Source organism: Rhincodon typus, chromosome 15 (genome assembly GCF_021869965.1).
Source record: "Rhincodon typus isolate 14 chromosome 15, sRhiTyp1.1, whole genome shotgun sequence".
In the NCBI taxonomy this organism is placed as follows: Eukaryota; Metazoa; Chordata; class Chondrichthyes; order Orectolobiformes; family Rhincodontidae; genus Rhincodon; species Rhincodon typus.
The window spans coordinates 19,938,811-19,957,378 of NC_063346.1; the positions used below are offsets into that span (position 1 = coordinate 19,938,811).

An 18,568-nucleotide genomic window follows, 5' to 3' on the forward strand; every position below is an offset into this window, starting at 1 on the left:
ACAAAGATGGAAAGGGGAATAGTGTCTGATGGTGGCATCCTGCTGGAGGTGACAGAAATGATGGCCTGTGATCCTTTAGATGTGGATCCTGATGGGATGAAAAGTGAGGACTGGGGAGACACTATCAGATTTGTGGCAGGGACAAGAAGAGGTGAGGGCAGAAGTGCAGGAAACATGTCAGACAACCAGAGTGGTGAGGAATCCTCAATTGAGGAAAAAGGTGGACATTACAACCCCACTGCATCCCAAAATCCATTACAACCATAATTCCCAAACAAATAACTTCCTGGAAAATATCAGACTGAACCAGACTGTTCACAATGTTACTGTTATAGTTAATCCAGAGACGAGTTTCCCACTACATATCTGTTCAGACGTCAATACTGCCTATTTCCATCACCTTATGTCAATCCCTGCCTTAACTCATCTGTTACTGAAACCCTCATCTATACCTGTTACCCCAATATTTATTGCTCTCCTGGTTGGTTTTCCATCAACCATAAAATTAAGCTCATCAAAACTCTAACACCATGCTCTATTCACCTATTATCTCACCCTTCCCTATCTCCGTAACCTCTTCCAGCCCTCCAATTTGCAATTTCTGCATTTCTCTAATTCTTAGATCTTGAAAATTCCAGATTTTAATTTTTCAAGCATAGGTGCGATGTGCCTTCAGCTACCCAGGTTCTAAGTTCTGGAATTCCCTCCATATAATCAAACCTCCCTGCCTCCTCCTTTTTTAAGGCACTCCTTAAAATCTACCTACCACCCACTTTGAGCAAAATTTGGTCTTCTCTAATATCTTATGCAACTGTTGTCAGGTTTTTTTAAAATCAATTAGCATCAGCAATAGTTCAGTTGGTAGTCATACTGAAAAGTCACCTTGTTCCTGGAGAGGATTTTAAGTCCCTCTCCAAGGCATTAGCTCTGTCAGTGGTGCCGTCTTTGGATGAAATGTTAAACTGCGGGCTAAACTGCCCATTTGGGAGAACCTGACACTATTTCCCAGAAGAACAGTAAAGTTATGCCCTTTTCCCCTGATCAATACTGTCCCCCAATCAAAATCACAAAAAAAAAGGGAAAATGTTGGCTTTGTAGTAATGTCACTGTACCAATAACTCAGAAGCCCAGGCTAATGTTCTGGAGTCATGAAATTAAATCCCACCAAGGCACCCAGTGGAATTTAAATTCAAGTGAATCAAATCTGCAACTGAAAGATGATTTCAGAAATGATCATGAAAGCATTGTCACTAAAAAAGCCACTGGATTAATAAATGTCCTTTGGGGAAGGAAATCTGCCATCTTTATCCTACAGGAGTTCTGCTCCACAGAAATGTAGCTGTCTCTTAAAACCCACTTGAAATGACCTAACAAGAAAAATCACTTCAAGGCAATTAGGGATAGGCAAGACATCCTGGGCTTGTTAGTGACACACTCATGAGTAGGAGTAAGCAATTCAGCCCCTTAAGCTATTTAATACAATCGTGGCTGATCTCATCTCAGACTCAATTCCGCTTTCCCAGCCACTCCCCATTATCCTTTAACCCACTACTAATTAAAAATCTTACAAATCTTAAATTTATCCAGTATCCAGCACACTCTTGGATAGTGAATACCACAGATTCATAACCTTTTGAGAGAAGGAATTCCCCTCAATTCCATTGCAAATCTGCTGTCCTTAGCCTAAAACTATGACTCCTAGATTGGCCAATAAAAGGAAATGTCTGCTCGACTTCGTCAATTCCTTTTAGCATCTTATATGCCTCAATTAGATCTCCACTCATCCTCCTAAACATGGTATAGGCCCAAACTGCTTAATCACTCCTCATAAAACAAGCCTTTAATCTCTAGAACTAATCTAGTGAACCTTCTCTGAACTGCCTCCAGTGCAATTACATTCTTGCTTGAGTAAAGGGACCAAAACTGTTTTAGGATCATAAAATCCCTACAGTGTGAAAGTAGGCCATTCAGTCCATTGGGTGTACACTGACCCTCCAAAGAGCATCCCATCCCTGCATTTTTCATGGCTAACGCACCTTGCCTGCACATCCCTGGACTCTATGGGCAAGTTTAGCATATTTGATTGTGGGAGGAAACAAGAGTATAGAGTCATAGAGTCCTACAGCACGGAAACAAGCCCTTCAGCCCAAACTGGTCCATGCCAACCAAAATGTTCATCCATGCTAACCCCATTTCCCTGCAGTTGGCCCATATCCTCCTAAACCTTTCCTATCCACGTATTCATCCAAATGCCTTTTAAATGTTGTTAACATACCCGCCTCAACCACTTCTGCTGGCAGCTCATTCCATATGCGTACCACCCTCTGTGTAAAAAAGGTACCCTTCAGGTTTCCATGTATTCTTTCCCCTCTTACCTTAAACTGATGCCCTCCAGTCCTTGATTCCCCAACCCTGGGAAAAAGATTGAGTGCATTCACCCTATCCATGCCTCTCATGATCTTATACACTTCCATAAGATCCACCCTCAGTCTCCTACACTCGAAAGAAAAAAATCCTAGCTTGTCCAATCTCTTCTTACATATCAGTCCCTAAAGTCCTGGCAACATCCTTGTAAATCTCCTCTGCACTCTTTCCAGTTTAATAACATCTTTCCTATAGCAAGGTGACCAAACCTAAACATAATACTCCAAGTGCAGCCTCACCAACATCCTGTACAACTGAAACATAACTTCCCAACTTCTGTACTCAATACCCTGGCTCATGAAGGCCAGTGTGCCAAAAGCCTTCTTCACTACACTGTCTACCTGTGACTCCACTTTGAGAGAACCGTGCACCTGAACTCCAAGGTCCCTCTGTTTCACTACACTTCTTAGGGCCCCTATCATTCACCATGAAACTCCTACCTTGATTTAACTTCCCAAAATGCACCACCTCATACTTATCTACATTATACTCCATTTGACATGGCCTAATGGCACGGTGGCTCAGTGGTTAGCACTGCTGCCTCACAGCGCCAGGGACCCAGGTTCAGTCGGGCGACTGTGTGTGTGGAGTTTGCACATTCTCCCAGTGTCTGCGTGGGTTTCCTCCCACAGTCCAAAGACATACAGTCTAGGTGAATTGGCCATGCTAAATTGCCCGCAGTGTTCAGGGATGTGTAGATTAGGTGGGTTATAGGGGGATGGGTCTGGGTAGGATGCTCTGAGGGTCGGTATGGACTTGTTGGGCCGAAGGGCCTGTTTCCACGCTGTAGGGATTCTATGATCTAACCAATGTCGTGTACAGCAGTAACATGACCTCCCAGCCCTTATGTGGGCGATCGGGAAAGGCCTGCGGAAAAACTGCTGACTATTATCTCCGCCGAACAGACAAGCTTCCTTAACAACAACAAACCAAAGAACTACGGACATTGGAGATCTTTAAAAACAAGTAACAGGCGGAGAAATCCAGCAGCATCTGTAGAAATCCAGAAAATACAGAGTCAACGTTTCGACTTCAGTGACCCCCCCCCCAAGCAAGTTCTGTTTTTATTTCTGACAAGCTTCCCTTCTACACTCGGGAAGCGTAGGCAGCGAAGATATAGGATAAATACCGAGAGTTTCATTGACAGCGGCGAGTTTAAGAGCCACCTTCGCGCGTTCTTCGGCGTTTATTTTCCCCGCCATCTGCTTCATCCTTCCGCCGAGCCCCGGAAAACCGACCCAGGCGGTCGCCTGCCATCTTTGATCGTGGCAACACTCCGCAGTTGGCGGTCGCCATCTTTGATCATGGCGTCATTTAAGGCTCGCCGGATCGCCATGTTTCATGATGGGCAGTCCCTGGCAGCGCCATCTTTCATCATGGCAACAGGGACGGCTGTTGGTGGGATATTATCTTTGATCACGGCAGGACATGACTGGGTGCAGCCTGTCTCCATCTTTAACGATGGCCGGGGCTGGTGGCCGCCATCTTTGATCTTGGCCTGCTTGAATTTCAACGATTTAGTTGACGACAGATTAGGCGGCGCTGCACCCACGATTTTTGAGTTTTCGGCATCTTGAATGTTTTATCTGCCCACTGGCCTATCGGGTTCCGTGGGGGTAAAATAAAGTGTGCGTCACGTGATCGAGACCCGGAAATGACTGTAGGTATCGGTGGCGCCATGGTAACCGCCCGGTGGGGAGAGAGGTCTCGCTTTCTTCATTCGGTAATCCCATGATCGAGCAGGTAATTCTGCCGCTAACCTGATGTAAACAGTCAGGAATGGAGCTGGAGCTTTATGGCTCCATTTCTCATCGGGGACTGTTGGGTTGGGGGTGAAGTTCCCAATTGTGGTTGGACAAATCCTTATTGTAATCACATTAATCGTTTTTCCTCTAAATTAGTGCGGACAACTGTAGCTAGAACAGCATTTATTGCCCATCTCCAATTTTTTTTTTCCCTTTACACGTTCACGGGCTGAGGGCATCTTTCTCTGGCTAGGCGGTATTTATTGCAGAAGGCAGTTAAGAGTCAACCACATTGCTGTGGGTCTGGAGTCACATGTAGTCCAGACCAGGTAAGATGGCAGTTTCCTTCCCTAAAGGGCATTAGTGAACCAGATGGGTTTTTCCTGACAATCGGCAATGGATTCTAATGGTCATCATTAGACTCTTAATTCCAGATGGTTATTGAATTCAAATTCCAGTATCTGTTGTGGTGGGATTTGAACCCAGGTCCCCAGAACACTACGTGGGTCTCTGGATTAACAGTCCAGCGATAATACCACTAGGCCGTTGCCTCCTGTCCAATTGCCAATTTTAATCACATGTAGTCTGGAGTCACATATAGGTAAGGAGGTAACCAGGTAAGGTGGGCAGTTTCCCTAAAAAAGCATGAGTAAACCAGATGGGGTTTTACCAGAATAGGAGATTACCTTTTAATTCCAGATTTTAATGAATTCAGATTTTACCATCTGCTGTGAAGGGATTCGAACTCGTCCCCAGAAACATTAGCCTGGGTTTCTCAATTAATGGTCTAAATGATATTACCACTTTATAATGTACAGTAATGTAAGGGATAATTATGTGCCAGTGTCTGCTGACAGCCCCTGCATGTGTATGAAAGATGCACGTTCTTGAACTGAAGTTCAGCTTGAAGTGTTGAGATAGGTGGAGGGAGAGAGCAAGGAGAATAATTAGTGGAGAGGGGATTATTACTCCCTGCCCTGCTCTCTCAGCCCTCCTTCCTTCCCTATTACCATCTATGTCTCAGGCGTAACTGTATCAAGCCTCAGATCTTGCTGCTTTGAGTTAATTATTGTACCTGTTTGTTTGCTATCATTTTTCGTAGTGGCGACAAACCTGTTTAAATGCACGTCCTCCTGTTCTGGCGAATGTGTGGTGTTAATATTACTGTCTCTTTGTTTCCGGTTCCAGTGTCACTGCTTTGATTCCCACATCTAGCTCTTCTGGTCCCCACTCTTTTCTCCTCCTCCACCTCCTCCCACCAAGCTCTTGCTGTCACCCACCATGTCCATACTTCACTACATTACCTTCCCACTCCAATCAGAAGCCCCAATAAGCACACTATTGTCCTTGGGAAGATTAGTATTTAAATAATTTTTTTTAAAAATAAGCTATTGCCCACATAGTTCTCTTCCTGGCCTTTGAGGCAGGGTGTCTTGGAAATTAATTCCTGGGCACTTCTGGAGGGTTGCAAGCCGCAGGTTGGGGTTTTATTTCATTTATCGTGGGACATGGATGTCCTTGGCTGGCAAGCATTTGTTTTTGAGTGTGAGAAGGTAGTGGTGAGCTGCTGCCTTAACCACAGCAGCCCATGTGCTTAGGTAGACACAATGCCTATGAAGAAAATTCAACTTTCAATCAGTTGGAAAGATTAAAAAAAATGCCAAATTCACCAGTGAGACCCATATCCCATCTTGAAATAAAATGGATGAAGACCAGGAAGTTTTTCCAGAGTTGCTTTGCCATTTTAACCTTGGTGGCAACCTCATTTACACATGTCTGCAATAGTTCAAATAAAGTTAAATTAGAAGATGAAGACTAAGTCTGAGAAATCTCCAGACAAAAATATATAATACCGCTTAATAGTATATGGATGTGATATATTCACATTTGCAACCAGTGTACATAACAAAAACAAGGATAATATAATTTACAATTCGAAGTTATTGAAGGGATGGCAAATTCTGGCAGCTCAAGCAAGATCACTATCTATGTCCCAACTTGCATCATGTCCCATTAAGCTATTGGCCCTGTACTTGCTGACCTACGTTGTGTCCTGGTTAAGCAAAGCCTTCATTTTAAAATTCTCAGTTTTGTTATCAAATTGCTCGATGGCGTCACCCTTTCCTAATCTCTCTAATCTTCTCCTCTTCCACAACTTTGAGAAACGTGCTGATCTAATTCTGGTCTTTTGAGCAGTTCTGAATTTAATCATTCCAGCTTTGGCAGTTATGCCTTCAGCTGCCTACACTCAAGATCTGATATTCTATTTTTTAATCTTTGTCTCTTTTCCTCCTGCGAGATGCTCCTTAAAGCCTACTACTTTGATCAAGCTTTAGTTCATTTGATATTCTTCATCTCAGTGTCAGATTTTGATGTCTAATGTTCCTGCGAAGAGCCTTGGGATGAGCAAAGATGCAAAATATTCACCTCTACAGAAAGGTTTAAAAATATGATTTGCATACAAAGTAGAAACTAGATCATAGAATAATAAATCCCTACAGTATGGAAAGAGGCCATTCAGCTCATTGAGTCTGGACTGATGCTCTGAAGATCATCCCACCCTATCCCTGTAAGCCTGCATTTACCATGGCTAACCCACCTTGCCTACACATCCCTGGGCAATTTAGTATGGCCAAGCCACTTAACCTTTGGAGTTCAAATATTATAATTTAGAAAATAGAAAGCAGGAATGGAGTATGGTATAGAGAAAGGAACTATCCTTCATATACAATTTAGAAATGAATTGGTTCTCCAAATTCTGTATGAAGAATGGTGTGGGTTGGGGTGGGGTGAGGAGAAAGATTGACAATTGTCCTTATGAGAGAGGAGTGGACCTCGTTTGTTCACAGAATAGAATTCGGTACAAAGCCATAAATCACATCATGTAGTCAGGTGCCAAGAACTACAATAATGCAAATATTTCATCTCCAGGACTACTTGTTTTATGAATATTCATGATCACTGTTCATATAAATTAGTTCTGTATTTCACATGAGATATGAGCACTGGAGAGATTTTTCAAAATTAAATATATGAATGCATGTATTTAAATGTTGTCAAGTTTGGCTGGCAAGTACTAGCGCATTCATTTAACATTACTGACAGGTACAAAAGCATAAAGGATTTTAAGAACATTGGAATAACGTCTGTACCTAATAACTGACTATCTACCCGGATAGGCAAAGCAATCTGTATTTGTCCCAATTAATGCTGCATTTTTCACTTTCCAACTCTTGGGAAAGCTAGAAACTAGATCCAACTTAAAAAAAGAACTCCTGTATGTAAAAAAAAATCAATAATTGATACTAAATCCTCAAATATAATCAGGCAAGCCATATAATTCATTAGTTAATACCTCAACCTTACTTCTGCTATAATTTTGTTGTTATTCAAACATGCATCACATGTTCATCGTTGTTTTGAAGGAGTCAGTCATCGGCAGCTTGTGGGCCAGCCACGCTTTGAGCAAAATAGAACTTAGTACTCAACTAATATTCATTCAGGTACAACATTATTTTAAAGCTGTGATTAAGTTTTGTATTCAAACTTAAGGTAACAAATGCAGAATTAAAGATGGTAGCAAATCAGGAACTGTGTGCGTTACTTGGGCATCTTTATGTAAGTAAATGGATTTTTTTAAAGAAAGAATATTACTTCAAATTAAAACAGTAAAGTTGGGCAAAGGGCATACATTTAAAATAGGTGAAAACTATTAATAAGACCAAGGCTTGTTTACTTGAAATGCTAAATGTTAGAAATAATCTTCCAGACTGCCATATAGTCAAAAATGTTAGGGCATTCAGAATGCAAGTAGATCCTGCAATGGAAGAGTTAAGGAATTAGATGAATATTAATAGACTGAACTGTGTTTACTGCCACTTGACTTTTCTTGGGTTTATCTGAAATAAGGCATTTTGTTTTAGACCATGGTGGTGTACAGAATAGCCTTTGTATTTTCAGTCTAATAATGCATGTAACTGGATTTATTGTGCTGCACATTCACTGGTATAACTAGGATCACATAGCAATTGAGTGGAGGAGGCCTGATGTGTTGTTGCAAAGGAAGTATGCCAGTGTGTTCAAGGAATGGGAGGACATACATTTTAAGGCAACCGTAAGATTCTGTGGGAGTTATAGTGATTAATTTTGAGAGTTTTTTTTGGAGCTGAGTTTATTGGACATAGTCAATCTGCATCAAGATGTCTTTGACATCTGCCTGGGAGGCTAAAACAAATCTGTAATTAATATATTTTCAGATTAATAATTTGGTAAGTGTGACCTATAAATGGTTTTTTATTGTTCAATTTCATCTGGCTGTTTCTCAGGGAAATAAGTGTTATGGGGTTAAATACTTCAACAGATGGAGAAGTATGAGAAGGCTTGCCTATAAATGAAATGATACAGTTCATGTTACTAAATGCGTATTGAAAGTGATGAGATGCAGTCAGTTTGAAATATTTCTTGTATACTTACTGTTCTAGTAATGGTGTTGGTCTCAACCACCTGTAAAGATATTATGTGAGAAAACAGTAATTGTTCTTTTTGTTTCAGAATTGCAACACATGATCTCAACCTCTCGGGTATGTACTGTTCTGGTAAGGTCTTCCATGACATTACTCAGTTAGTCAAAGGACGTACTTGAAGTTTGATATCTGAAGTGGGACTGGATATGTTTACAGGAAGTATGCACTGTGCACAGCTGTTTACTGTTTCTGCACTTCTCAAAAAAAAATTAGGGGTTTATCTTTGTTTAACTGTCTTTTGAAGAACTCTTAATTGTGCCTTGCTATGTTCTTTGTCGAGATTACAAAATGTGTTATAGATTGGCCAGAAACCAGTGACTGTTTCAATTAAGGTCAAGAAAATGTAAGATTCGAGGTTGTTACCAAGAGAGTAAAATCAACAGATTCCATGACTTTAGTGCCTGAACCATGCCCACCCCCTACAGAACATATCAAATTGCAGATGCTGTCAGACATTTGTGTCACTGTGGCTCGCCAAATTTCATTAAAACCTTGCTTCTGTACAGCTGCCGTTATGATATGCCATGCTTGTCTGCCTTGTATCATTTAGATGGATCCACTGTAGCTCATCCCTGATCACTCTGTGACATCCATCTTCCAACTATCACTAAGTTGTCCGGTCTTTCTGCCGCCCTTCCCTTTACATCTCTGTAGTATTTCAGCTCTGACTTGATCTACAGAATTCCCTCAAATGCTTCTCCAACTTGTATTGCCTCAATGACTAGTCGTGTCTTAAAATAGTTCACACTCTTTCCCCGAGACTGCGTTTCAATGGATTCCTAAGCCTGCCTTCCAGCAAATACTCATGGCCACAATAGCCATTCCTTTCAGACAGCTGCCTTCACTAAGCTGATACTAGCCCTGATGTTTCTCCAAACCTGAATGTTTTTATGTAGAGCTAAGCAAATACTGCTTGTGGTGTTCCTTTACCTGTCTTTCAGCTGCTTGAACAGTAAATGGCTTCTAGAGACTTCTGTATAATTGCCTAGCGTTTACTAACAACAGCACTTGCTGCCTGAAGCTATTCATTTGCTTCAGCACTGTCCCTTAATCTCTTTAGCACAAACAATGTCTCCTGACATATATACCCTCAGATAAATTGAAACCAGAGAACCACCTTAAGATTCATCCATCTCCATGATAATGTAGCCTCCTTGTAGCTCATGGCTTTTACAGTTTTTCAGAATTCGCTGAATGCTCTTGTTAATTTAACTTTAACTCCCACAACAAACAATCTCTCTGAACTAACATTCCTGCAAGCAGTGTAGACACTGTGTCTCCAGCTAAGAAAGCCGCTTGTTGATTTCATAGCCCTATGTTTTCTATTCTAATTCTAGTAAACCTTCCGAACTATCATTTGTTTTTGGCTTTCTGTCAATCTCTAAAGCTCACCATTTTAATGACTTTGCCTTACCATCTGTTAACATCATAAGCCATATGAACTCAACCTTTTAAATACATTAGATTTCAAGATGCTTTAGTTGTTTTAATCCTACTTTCTACTATAAACATTGCATTTATAAAACTAAAATCTATAACTATAACACACAGTCAATGAACTAGCTCTTCACATCATGTAGTTACAAATTGTTGCAAATCAGTTAGAATTTTCACTGTCACATTTCCTGCATTCAAATAACAGATGGATTATTAATTTTACCATGAATACTTTACACCAGTTTAATTTTTTAAATTAGTTTTAATGGATCTATCGAGCACCTTTAGGATAAATAGCTTAATTCATTTGTGTTGCTGTATTTTTCTGCACTGTGAATTATTTTTATCTTCATATATAATAAAAAATTCAGATTAAAAGATAATCAGATCTTTAGAACTTTAAATTTTATTTTCAGCAGCCTACCATACCTTTAGTCTAAAGAAATGGAAACCTCAACAACAGAAACTATCCTGATCACTGGCGGGGGAGGTTATTTAGGATATAGGTAAGATAAGTCATTGCGTGACATGAATCAAATACTGTGCAGACACAAGGCTAATGACTTAAAATTTTATTTGAAAGTGGTACAGTTAATCAGTAAATTTATCATGGTATTTATCTCTTAGGCAGTTACCTTCAAATTGTGGCCATAAATCCACAAACATTGCAGCAGTATGCTCTGAAGTTACTGTTCCATCGGAATTATTTGCTTTGGGGGTTGGTTGGCTCAGTTTTCTGGCTGGCTGGTTTACCATACGGAGTGATGCAAACTGTGTGCGTTCAATTCTCACACTGGCTGCAGTCACCATTGAAGGACTGTCCTTCTCAATCTCACCCTTCGCCTGAAACATGTTGACCCTCACGTTAAACTGGCACCAGTCATCTCTTGAAGAGAGCAGCCCGATAGTCCAGTAGGACTATGGTATCTTTAGCTTTACCGTTACTTGTTTTTATAAACTCAAACAGCAAATTAATTGATGAAACAAACTAGATAGTCTGAAGCGAATATATGTCATTAACAGGGAAGAGTACAAAAGTCGTATGAAATGGAAAATAATTCACTATTAGACTCCTCTGATCATTGATGTCTTTCATGTAAAATGTTTAATAATTGTCAGTCCACCTCCTGAATTATGTCAGAATTCATACCACTATTTGACTTGATTTTTTTTGGCTGTTTGGATTTCAAACAGTTTAAAACAGCTGTAATATCATCAGGGGAATATTGCATTGTTTGTGCTGTAAACAGGCCCATAGTGTTCTTGTAATGTAGTGCACAAGTTAGAAATATAGGGCTTGCCATATGGTATGTTTTTGTAAACTTGGGTTTTCCCTTACCACCTGTGATTCTCCTCAAATTGTGATTAACTCCTTTTCTTTTCTTCTTTATTATCTCTTTTATTTCATTCAGAGTTCAGAATCTTGAGGAATTTATATTACAAGTGTCCAAAATCTGGTTGTCTGAAAATTGGATATTTTTGGTATTCAATTACATCTCTTAATTTCATAACTCCCAAGTTTATCTTGCTATAGCAATGATAACTACTGGTAAAATAAGTCTGTAATAAAATATTTTCTCAGGAGATTTGCCACTGTTCTTGGAACACAGTAAGTACAGGAATGAAGAGTCCATTCTCTGGCTGATTCCAGAGGACAGAATCAGTGAGAGTTATAGACATATAGGAGGGGGTCAGCAAGCTGATTTGTGATGCATAGTGACACCAAGAGCACTGGTTCAATTCCCATATTAGCTGAGGTTGCCATGAAGGTTCTCTGTCTGTCTTTGTTCCTTGCTCTGTTTTACTCTCTCTCTCTCTCTCTCTCTGTGTCTGTCTGTCTGTCTGTTGCTCTCACTCTCACTCTCTCTGCCCCACTGTCTGTCTCTTGCACACTTCCTCTGTCTCTGTCTCTGCCTCTGCTTCCCTAATTCAGGCATGTGTTTAAATACTCCCCCACTTCCCTGGATAGGTGCAGCTCCAATAACTCTCAAGAAGCTTGATGCCATCCAGGTCAAATCAGTCTGCTTACTAGGCACTGCATTCATTCCCTCCACCAACAACCCTCAGCAGCAGTGTGTACTATCTACAAGATGCAGCGCAGAAATTCATCAAACATCTTTTGACAGCATCTTCCAAACTTACAAACACTTTCATCTAGAAGGATAAGGGCAACAGTTATATGAAATCACCACCATCTGCAATCCTAGAATTCTCTAAGGGCTTTCTGGGTCTTCCTACTGTATATAGACTGCAACAGTTCAAAAAGGCAGGTCACCACCGCCTTCTCAAGGGCAGCTAGGGACAGGCAATAAATCTTGTGAATGAATATGGAAAAAAAAAACCACCACAATTTTCTCCAGGCAAAATTGTAGTAGCAGAATAGGGTCAGGGATTCTCTCTGCTTTTGATTTTAATGTTCCTGTCTGCTTTCAAGTCCCATGTGAAATATCTGGGAAAATTCAAAATCCATCATTAGCTGCCGAACTTTAAATATGGTACAACATGATACAGATTCTTTCTGCTTTTGTTGCTACACTTATAGCACACCTTCAAGGTTTAATGAATTGGGTAATCCATGCAGGAAAAGTATTCACTTGCTCCAATGAGTAACTGAGCTATACAGATGAGAGGCACCATTGTTCTGTTCTAATCTCATTACAAATTTTTGCAGAGTTTTGTAATTGTCTCCAGGATCCTGGAGACAGTCATCTAAGGCTCCCAATTCCATCAGTAGCCCTTATTGGAAAAATGTATATAGATGTTAGATTAGCATGGATTCAAAATTGGCTGGAATGTTTCCTTTGGTCAAAAAGCCTCACGTTAAGCTTGGTCATCCAGCTGGAGTGTTGTAGATTGCCTAGACCTGTGAAACTGAACCTTAATGAGAAATCAGAGGTTTTTAGGAAAGGGAAATCAAAAAACAAATTGGCATGTGCCTGTTTTCTTCTTTTAAATGATGACTGCCTCAAGAGCTGGAGTAACAGTATTCAAGAGGGAATTGGCTATGTTGGAAAGGGCAGAAATTTGTAGGGTTATAATGATAGGGGTGTGGAAATAATTTGATAGTTACAGGCACAAAGTATTGCTTTTATTTCTTTCAATGGTTTTTTTTTCCCTTTTATGGGAAATAACCTTTCTATCTATTTTATTAACTTGGCTTTTTTGAAGAAACTTAGGGCATAAGCCATGGTTTTTTAATGAGAACTATTATTTCTTATTAATTTATGAGAAAATTGGTATTAGAATTTGAACAACCTCTTAGATTTATGCACAGTTTGGAATCGTCTTTAATAATACAGCACCTTCTGAATCCCCAGATGCATAACCTTCTGGAAATCAAATGCCTACCTTAGACTAACCCCATAATTGAAATTACATACTGATGGTTGGTTCAAGCTTGCTGGGAACATTCTAATTATTTTGATGGATGTTTTTGTAATATATTGTGTCATTTTCTTGTATAAGTAATCTGTTTTACAGGTAGTCTGTCAGATTGTACGTACACAGTGTTGGGAGGTAATGAGCAGTCAGGAAGGTACGAGGTGAGGTGGAACCTTCAGTACACAAAAGTTTAGATTGGAACAGTTCTGGTAGAGCTGTCTTTTCTTACTTTGAATTTGTCTTAACTTTGAAGCATTCTTTCAGTTTTAGTCAGTGTCTTCATCTAGGAATGTGACTCCAGGTCAAAGAATCCTTCATTGACCTTAGAGCAAATTGGGATGGTCTGAGGTCATGGGAGATGCTGTACAACTGCTCGTTCTCCGTTGCCCACCCTCATTCCCAGACGCATGCTCTAGAACTGGACTCGTGGTGACGATGAAAAATAGCAGTGAACCCCAGTTAGGTATTTGTTATAAGGCCGCAGCTTTCCGAGTCATTTTCTGATGCTAGCATACAGTTTATCAGATTTATTGAACCAGCTATGGGATTTTGTACACATGACTTGTGAAACATGATTCCAGGAACATAGCCTGCATTGTAGTTACAATTGTAATGATTTTCTAACTATTTTAACTACTTTTGCCCAACAGAATACAGGAAAGTTTAGATGAAATGTAAGCATATGTGCATGTTTATGTATATTTAATGCAAATAACAGCATGAAAAATATTTTTTCACAATACATCTATACCTTTGTGAGGGCAGTTAGGGATGGGCAATAAATGCTTGGCTAGACTGTCGTGTGAACGAATTAAAGAAAAAAGTTAGAGCCTACAACACTGTAACAGACTTTTTGTCCCATCTGGCTTATGCCAGTGATTACGCTACACACAAGCCTTTCTTTTTCTCTTCACCCCCCAACTTCTGTTCAAACCCCAAACAGGAAGCCTTTCTATAACTTTTTCCCTGATGTGATTAATATTTTCTTTGTTTGGCATAAGGTAGTTTGGGAGCTCTTTGTATTAACTTTTTAATGCATAAAATGTAGTGTACAGTTCAGTAAACTAACTAAATATGTTTAACATCATAAAGCTACGTGGTGAAATGTGAATGTAAAGAAGTAGCTTCTTGTAATGTGTAATGCTTTGCTTGTTATCTTTTTTGTTTCAGGTTGGGCTGTGCCCTGCACAAACTGGGCAGAAGGGTGATCCTCTTTGATATCCACAAGCCCATTCAGCATGTGCCTGATGCAATAATGTTTGTAAAGGGAGATATTTGCAACTACCAGGAAGTTGACCATGTAGTAAGGAATGTAGATTGTGTTTTCCATTTAGCTTCATATGGCATGTCGGGGAGGGAACAACTAAATAAAAAACTAATAGAGGACATCAATGTTAGAGGGACAGAGCATGTGATCCAGGCCTGCCTGAACAATGGGATATCAAGACTGCTTTACACAAGTACATATAACGTTGTGTTTGGAGGCCAAGTAATTAAAAATGGGAATGAATCTCTACCTTATCTTCCGCTGCATCTTCATCCAGATCACTACTCGAGGACTAAATCTTTAGCAGAGATGAAGGTGCTTCAAGCAAATGGAACAAAGCTAAAGAAAGGCTCTGGTGTTTTACACACCTGTGCCCTACGTCCAGCAGGCATTTATGGACCTGGTGAGCAAAGACATCTTCCCAGAATAGTTAGTTATATAGAGAGTGGACTGTTCAAATTTTTGTATGGAGCAGCAGATAGTTTGGTGGAATTTGTCCATGTTGACAACCTTGTTTCTGCACACATACTGGCATCAGAAGCTCTGACAGGAGGAAAAAATTACATTGCTGGTGGCCAAGCTTATTTTATCTCTGATGGCAAGCCAGTGAACAACTTTGAATTTTTCAAACCATTAGTAGAAGGCCTTGGATATAAATACCCCACAATTCGGCTGCCACTTGGACTGGTCTATTTTGTTGCTTTCCTCACTGAAATCATTCATTTTTGTATAGGTGGCATTTATAATTTTCAACCATTTTTGACTCGCACAGAAGTTTATAAAACAGGAGTCACTCACTACTTCAGCCTGCAGAAAGCTAGGAAAGAACTAGGGTACAACCCACAGGAATATAATCTTAGTGAAGTAGTGGAGTGGTTCAAAACACGTGGTCATGGGCGGAAGGTAACTGGGTACAATATTAAATGCTTTACATGGGATGTAATTTTTTTAATGTTGCTGTCTGCTGTTATCATGTCTTGGATTCCAGTAGTTTCAGCATAGTGATCTATGTAATTTGTTTCATTTGACATTCCTCACTGCCTGGCCTCCAATTGGGATACCTTGAAAATAGAGGCTACAGCCTGAGTGTCAGTATGTTACCACATCTCCAGGAATTAACCAGACTACACTACACATGACAAACCAAGGTAGAAACGTCTGGTTTAGTTTCTAAGTTGTCTAAATGTGGCCCCTTTATTGGCAAGATCTTTATTTTGGTCAGTTACTTTGTTAGGCAAACGAATAAGGGAAATTTAAAGAAAGCTTTGAGCACATAGCACAGAAGACAATACAGTGGTTGTCGTATCCTCTATTCTTACAATCTTCGATTGTCTGTTAGGCACAAAGATGAGACGAAATCCTTAATGATCTTTTAAACCCAAAGACATCTGGGACAATTTTGATTATATAATAGAGGTGATTCACAATAGGTAAGTTTGGAATTACCTTTATCCTCCAGAATGCGTTGAGAGTAAGAAACCGATGTCACCATACTGATGGGAGGCAATATTTCATTGGTTTAAATCCTTATTTCCTTTTGATTTTGCCTGTAAAGTTTAGGATAAACATTAAAATTAAGTGTTAAAGATGAATTGAAAGGTTTTTTTTGTCACTGAACTACAGGATACTGTTAAACAGAGTGTTAAAGCAAGTACAGCAAACATTTTATTAACTGGCACATATGGGACCAGGAGTGTGCCGGTTCATCAAGAAGTCCACATATTCAATGTAAAAATGCACGGTAATAGAACCGTAATGCAGGTGGTATGCACATCACTGTTAAGCTTTATTTGCAGCATAAATTACTTAAATAATAACGTGACTTTGCCTTAAATAAAACTTATCGGCAGAGAGCCTTCTTACTCGTAGCCTGAACTAACTACTTGGACATCGCAATAATACAGTAAACTTCCAGTATTTTAGGAATTTTGTTTTGCTGATTTGTCTAGAGTGCCGGTTAAAACAAAATTTTCTGTATTTGGAGTTAACTCACTAAATGGATAAAAGTAGGGAATTAAAGACATTATTTGTATTCTGATCCTTCTGTGGAGATACACCATGAAGCACTTTACTGTTCATACTGAAACTTGCGTGAAATAGTTTAAGTGGTTTGAAGGTTAAATTACAGTTAAATTCATGCTATAATCGTAGGAGTATCTTATTCTCTAAAGCAGCATGACATTAAATGATGACATAAATTATGATAAATGTGGTAATATTTTCTTTTACCATTTCTGCATGCCTCAGTGTTTCTGATCATTACTATTTGAAGCTTTTTTTTAATGTAGAGGAAAATTGTGGCTGTTTTGCACCAGTAGATGAAGTGCCAGCCAGGCTTTGATTTTGGAATAAGGATATTAGGGCAAACAGGGAGATTCTTATACACTGGTGGCATGAGTTCCTTGTCCAAGAGCAGGAAAATAGGAACTGCAGCAGTACAGCGCTCACCCAAAGCTACACACAGTGTAGATTGAGCTCAAATTATGATCAGGAGGTTTTTGTCCCCTTCAGAGAGATAAGAATGTGACTTGAGGCAAACTAACATGTTGCCAAAAATAAATGATTGGTTAGCCTGTATTGAGTAGCCCTCCTTCAATCTTCCTTGGTCACAGATGCATGAACTTAAATTTATACTTAATCACATACCTGTAGTCATGTGCTTTAAAATTGAGAAAAAGAATTCAGCTAGTTTAACAGTGAGAGACATACTGAGAAAAATAAAGCTTATTTAATATAACACATTATATTACCTGAGTAATAGGTTTTGGATAATTCTTTAGGTTTTTATCTGATATTGCAAATCATGTAGCTATTCTGCTGAAATATGCATAATGGATATTGGTCTTCTTCAGATCTTATTTTAAATTTGAAGTAATTTCCTGCAAATCAGTTGTTAACTAGAAATAATGAAATTGAGATGGTGCCCATATAAATGTGCACAATTGGTGCACCACTGAGTTGAAATAGAACACTATTTTAAGAGTAATCATTTAAAGATCTGCTTCTTTGGTGTACTAAGCTTAATATCGTTTGTGCAGATGCAGTGCTGTAATTTTTTACTGTGATTTGCAAAAGTGTAACCTTTGTTTAGTGTTCTGGTGTAATGGTAGTTTTTTTTAGAAAAAGCCTTTTTTAACTAATAAATATATCCTTTGGACAGAATCTGTTACGATAAATTTAATGTACGTGAATATCTTAAAGATGCCTATTTAAATAGTAAGTTCCAGCTAACCTTTTAAAGTGTTTTATGTATGATACTTAAATGACAAAATTAAAAAGAAATGAAATGATTTTGATGTTCTATGGGGTCTAATCAGTAGATTGAATTCTTCATTCAAAATAAATTGAAAAACCCTTCTTTTAAATGTGCATGCTTTCTCTTTCGCAACAACACCTTATGTTTAATCTAAAAATCTCTAACAGATGGTCCTACCATAAAATAATCTCTACTGTGGTTGGTTCGCTCACCGAGCTGGTCTGTTAATTCACAGATATTTCATTACCCTGCTGGGTAACATAATCAGTGCAGCCTCTGATGAAGTGCTGTTTAGTTTTTCTGCCTGGTATTTAAACTCTGGGGTCCACTGGAATTGATTACCTCATTTCTGGTTTTCCTTTGCAGTGGTGTATGTATAGGATCCAGTTCTATGTGTTTGTTGATGTCCTTCTTGGTGGAGAATCAGGCCTCCAGGAATTCCCGTGCTTGTCTCTGTTTGGCCTGTCCTAGGATCCTGGTGTTGTCCCAATCAAACTGGTGGTTCTCCTTATCCATGTGAATGGAAATGAGTGAG

General features: G+C 39.4%; 1 protein-coding gene across 7 annotated transcripts; it reads left to right on the plus strand.

Moving 5' to 3' along the window:
• Positions 1 to 4,009: 4,009 nt before the first annotated feature.
• On the plus strand, positions 4,010 to 18,067 carry sdr42e1 (short chain dehydrogenase/reductase family 42E, member 1). Of its 7 annotated transcripts, none has more exons than XM_048605773.1 (4): positions 4,010 to 4,167; positions 8,721 to 8,764; positions 10,546 to 10,635; positions 14,681 to 18,067. In XM_048605773.1, exons 3-4 carry the CDS (start codon positions 10,574 to 10,576, stop codon positions 15,777 to 15,779), a joined length of 1,161 nt encoding a protein of 386 aa, XP_048461730.1. In that variant the 5' UTR covers positions 4,010 to 4,167; positions 8,721 to 8,764; positions 10,546 to 10,573; the 3' UTR covers positions 15,780 to 18,067. The 7 variants fall into 7 exon arrangements, with proteins under 7 accessions (XP_048461730.1, XP_020383735.1, XP_020383732.1 ...); XM_020528146.2 differs by having other exon boundaries at positions 8,721 to 8,749; positions 10,549 to 10,635; XM_020528143.2 differs by having other exon boundaries at positions 4,011 to 4,167; positions 8,721 to 8,749.
• Positions 18,068 to 18,568: the final 501 nt, after the last annotated feature.

Coding starts and splice junctions, on each gene's coding strand:
- sdr42e1 (XM_048605773.1), top strand. CDS start 10,574: ATGGAAACCTCAACAACAGAAACTATCCTGATCACTGGCGGGGGAGGT. Junction 10,636..14,680: donor GGAGGTTATTTAGGATATAG/GTAAGATAAGTC, acceptor TTTTTGTTTCAG/GTTGGGCTGTGCCCTGCACA.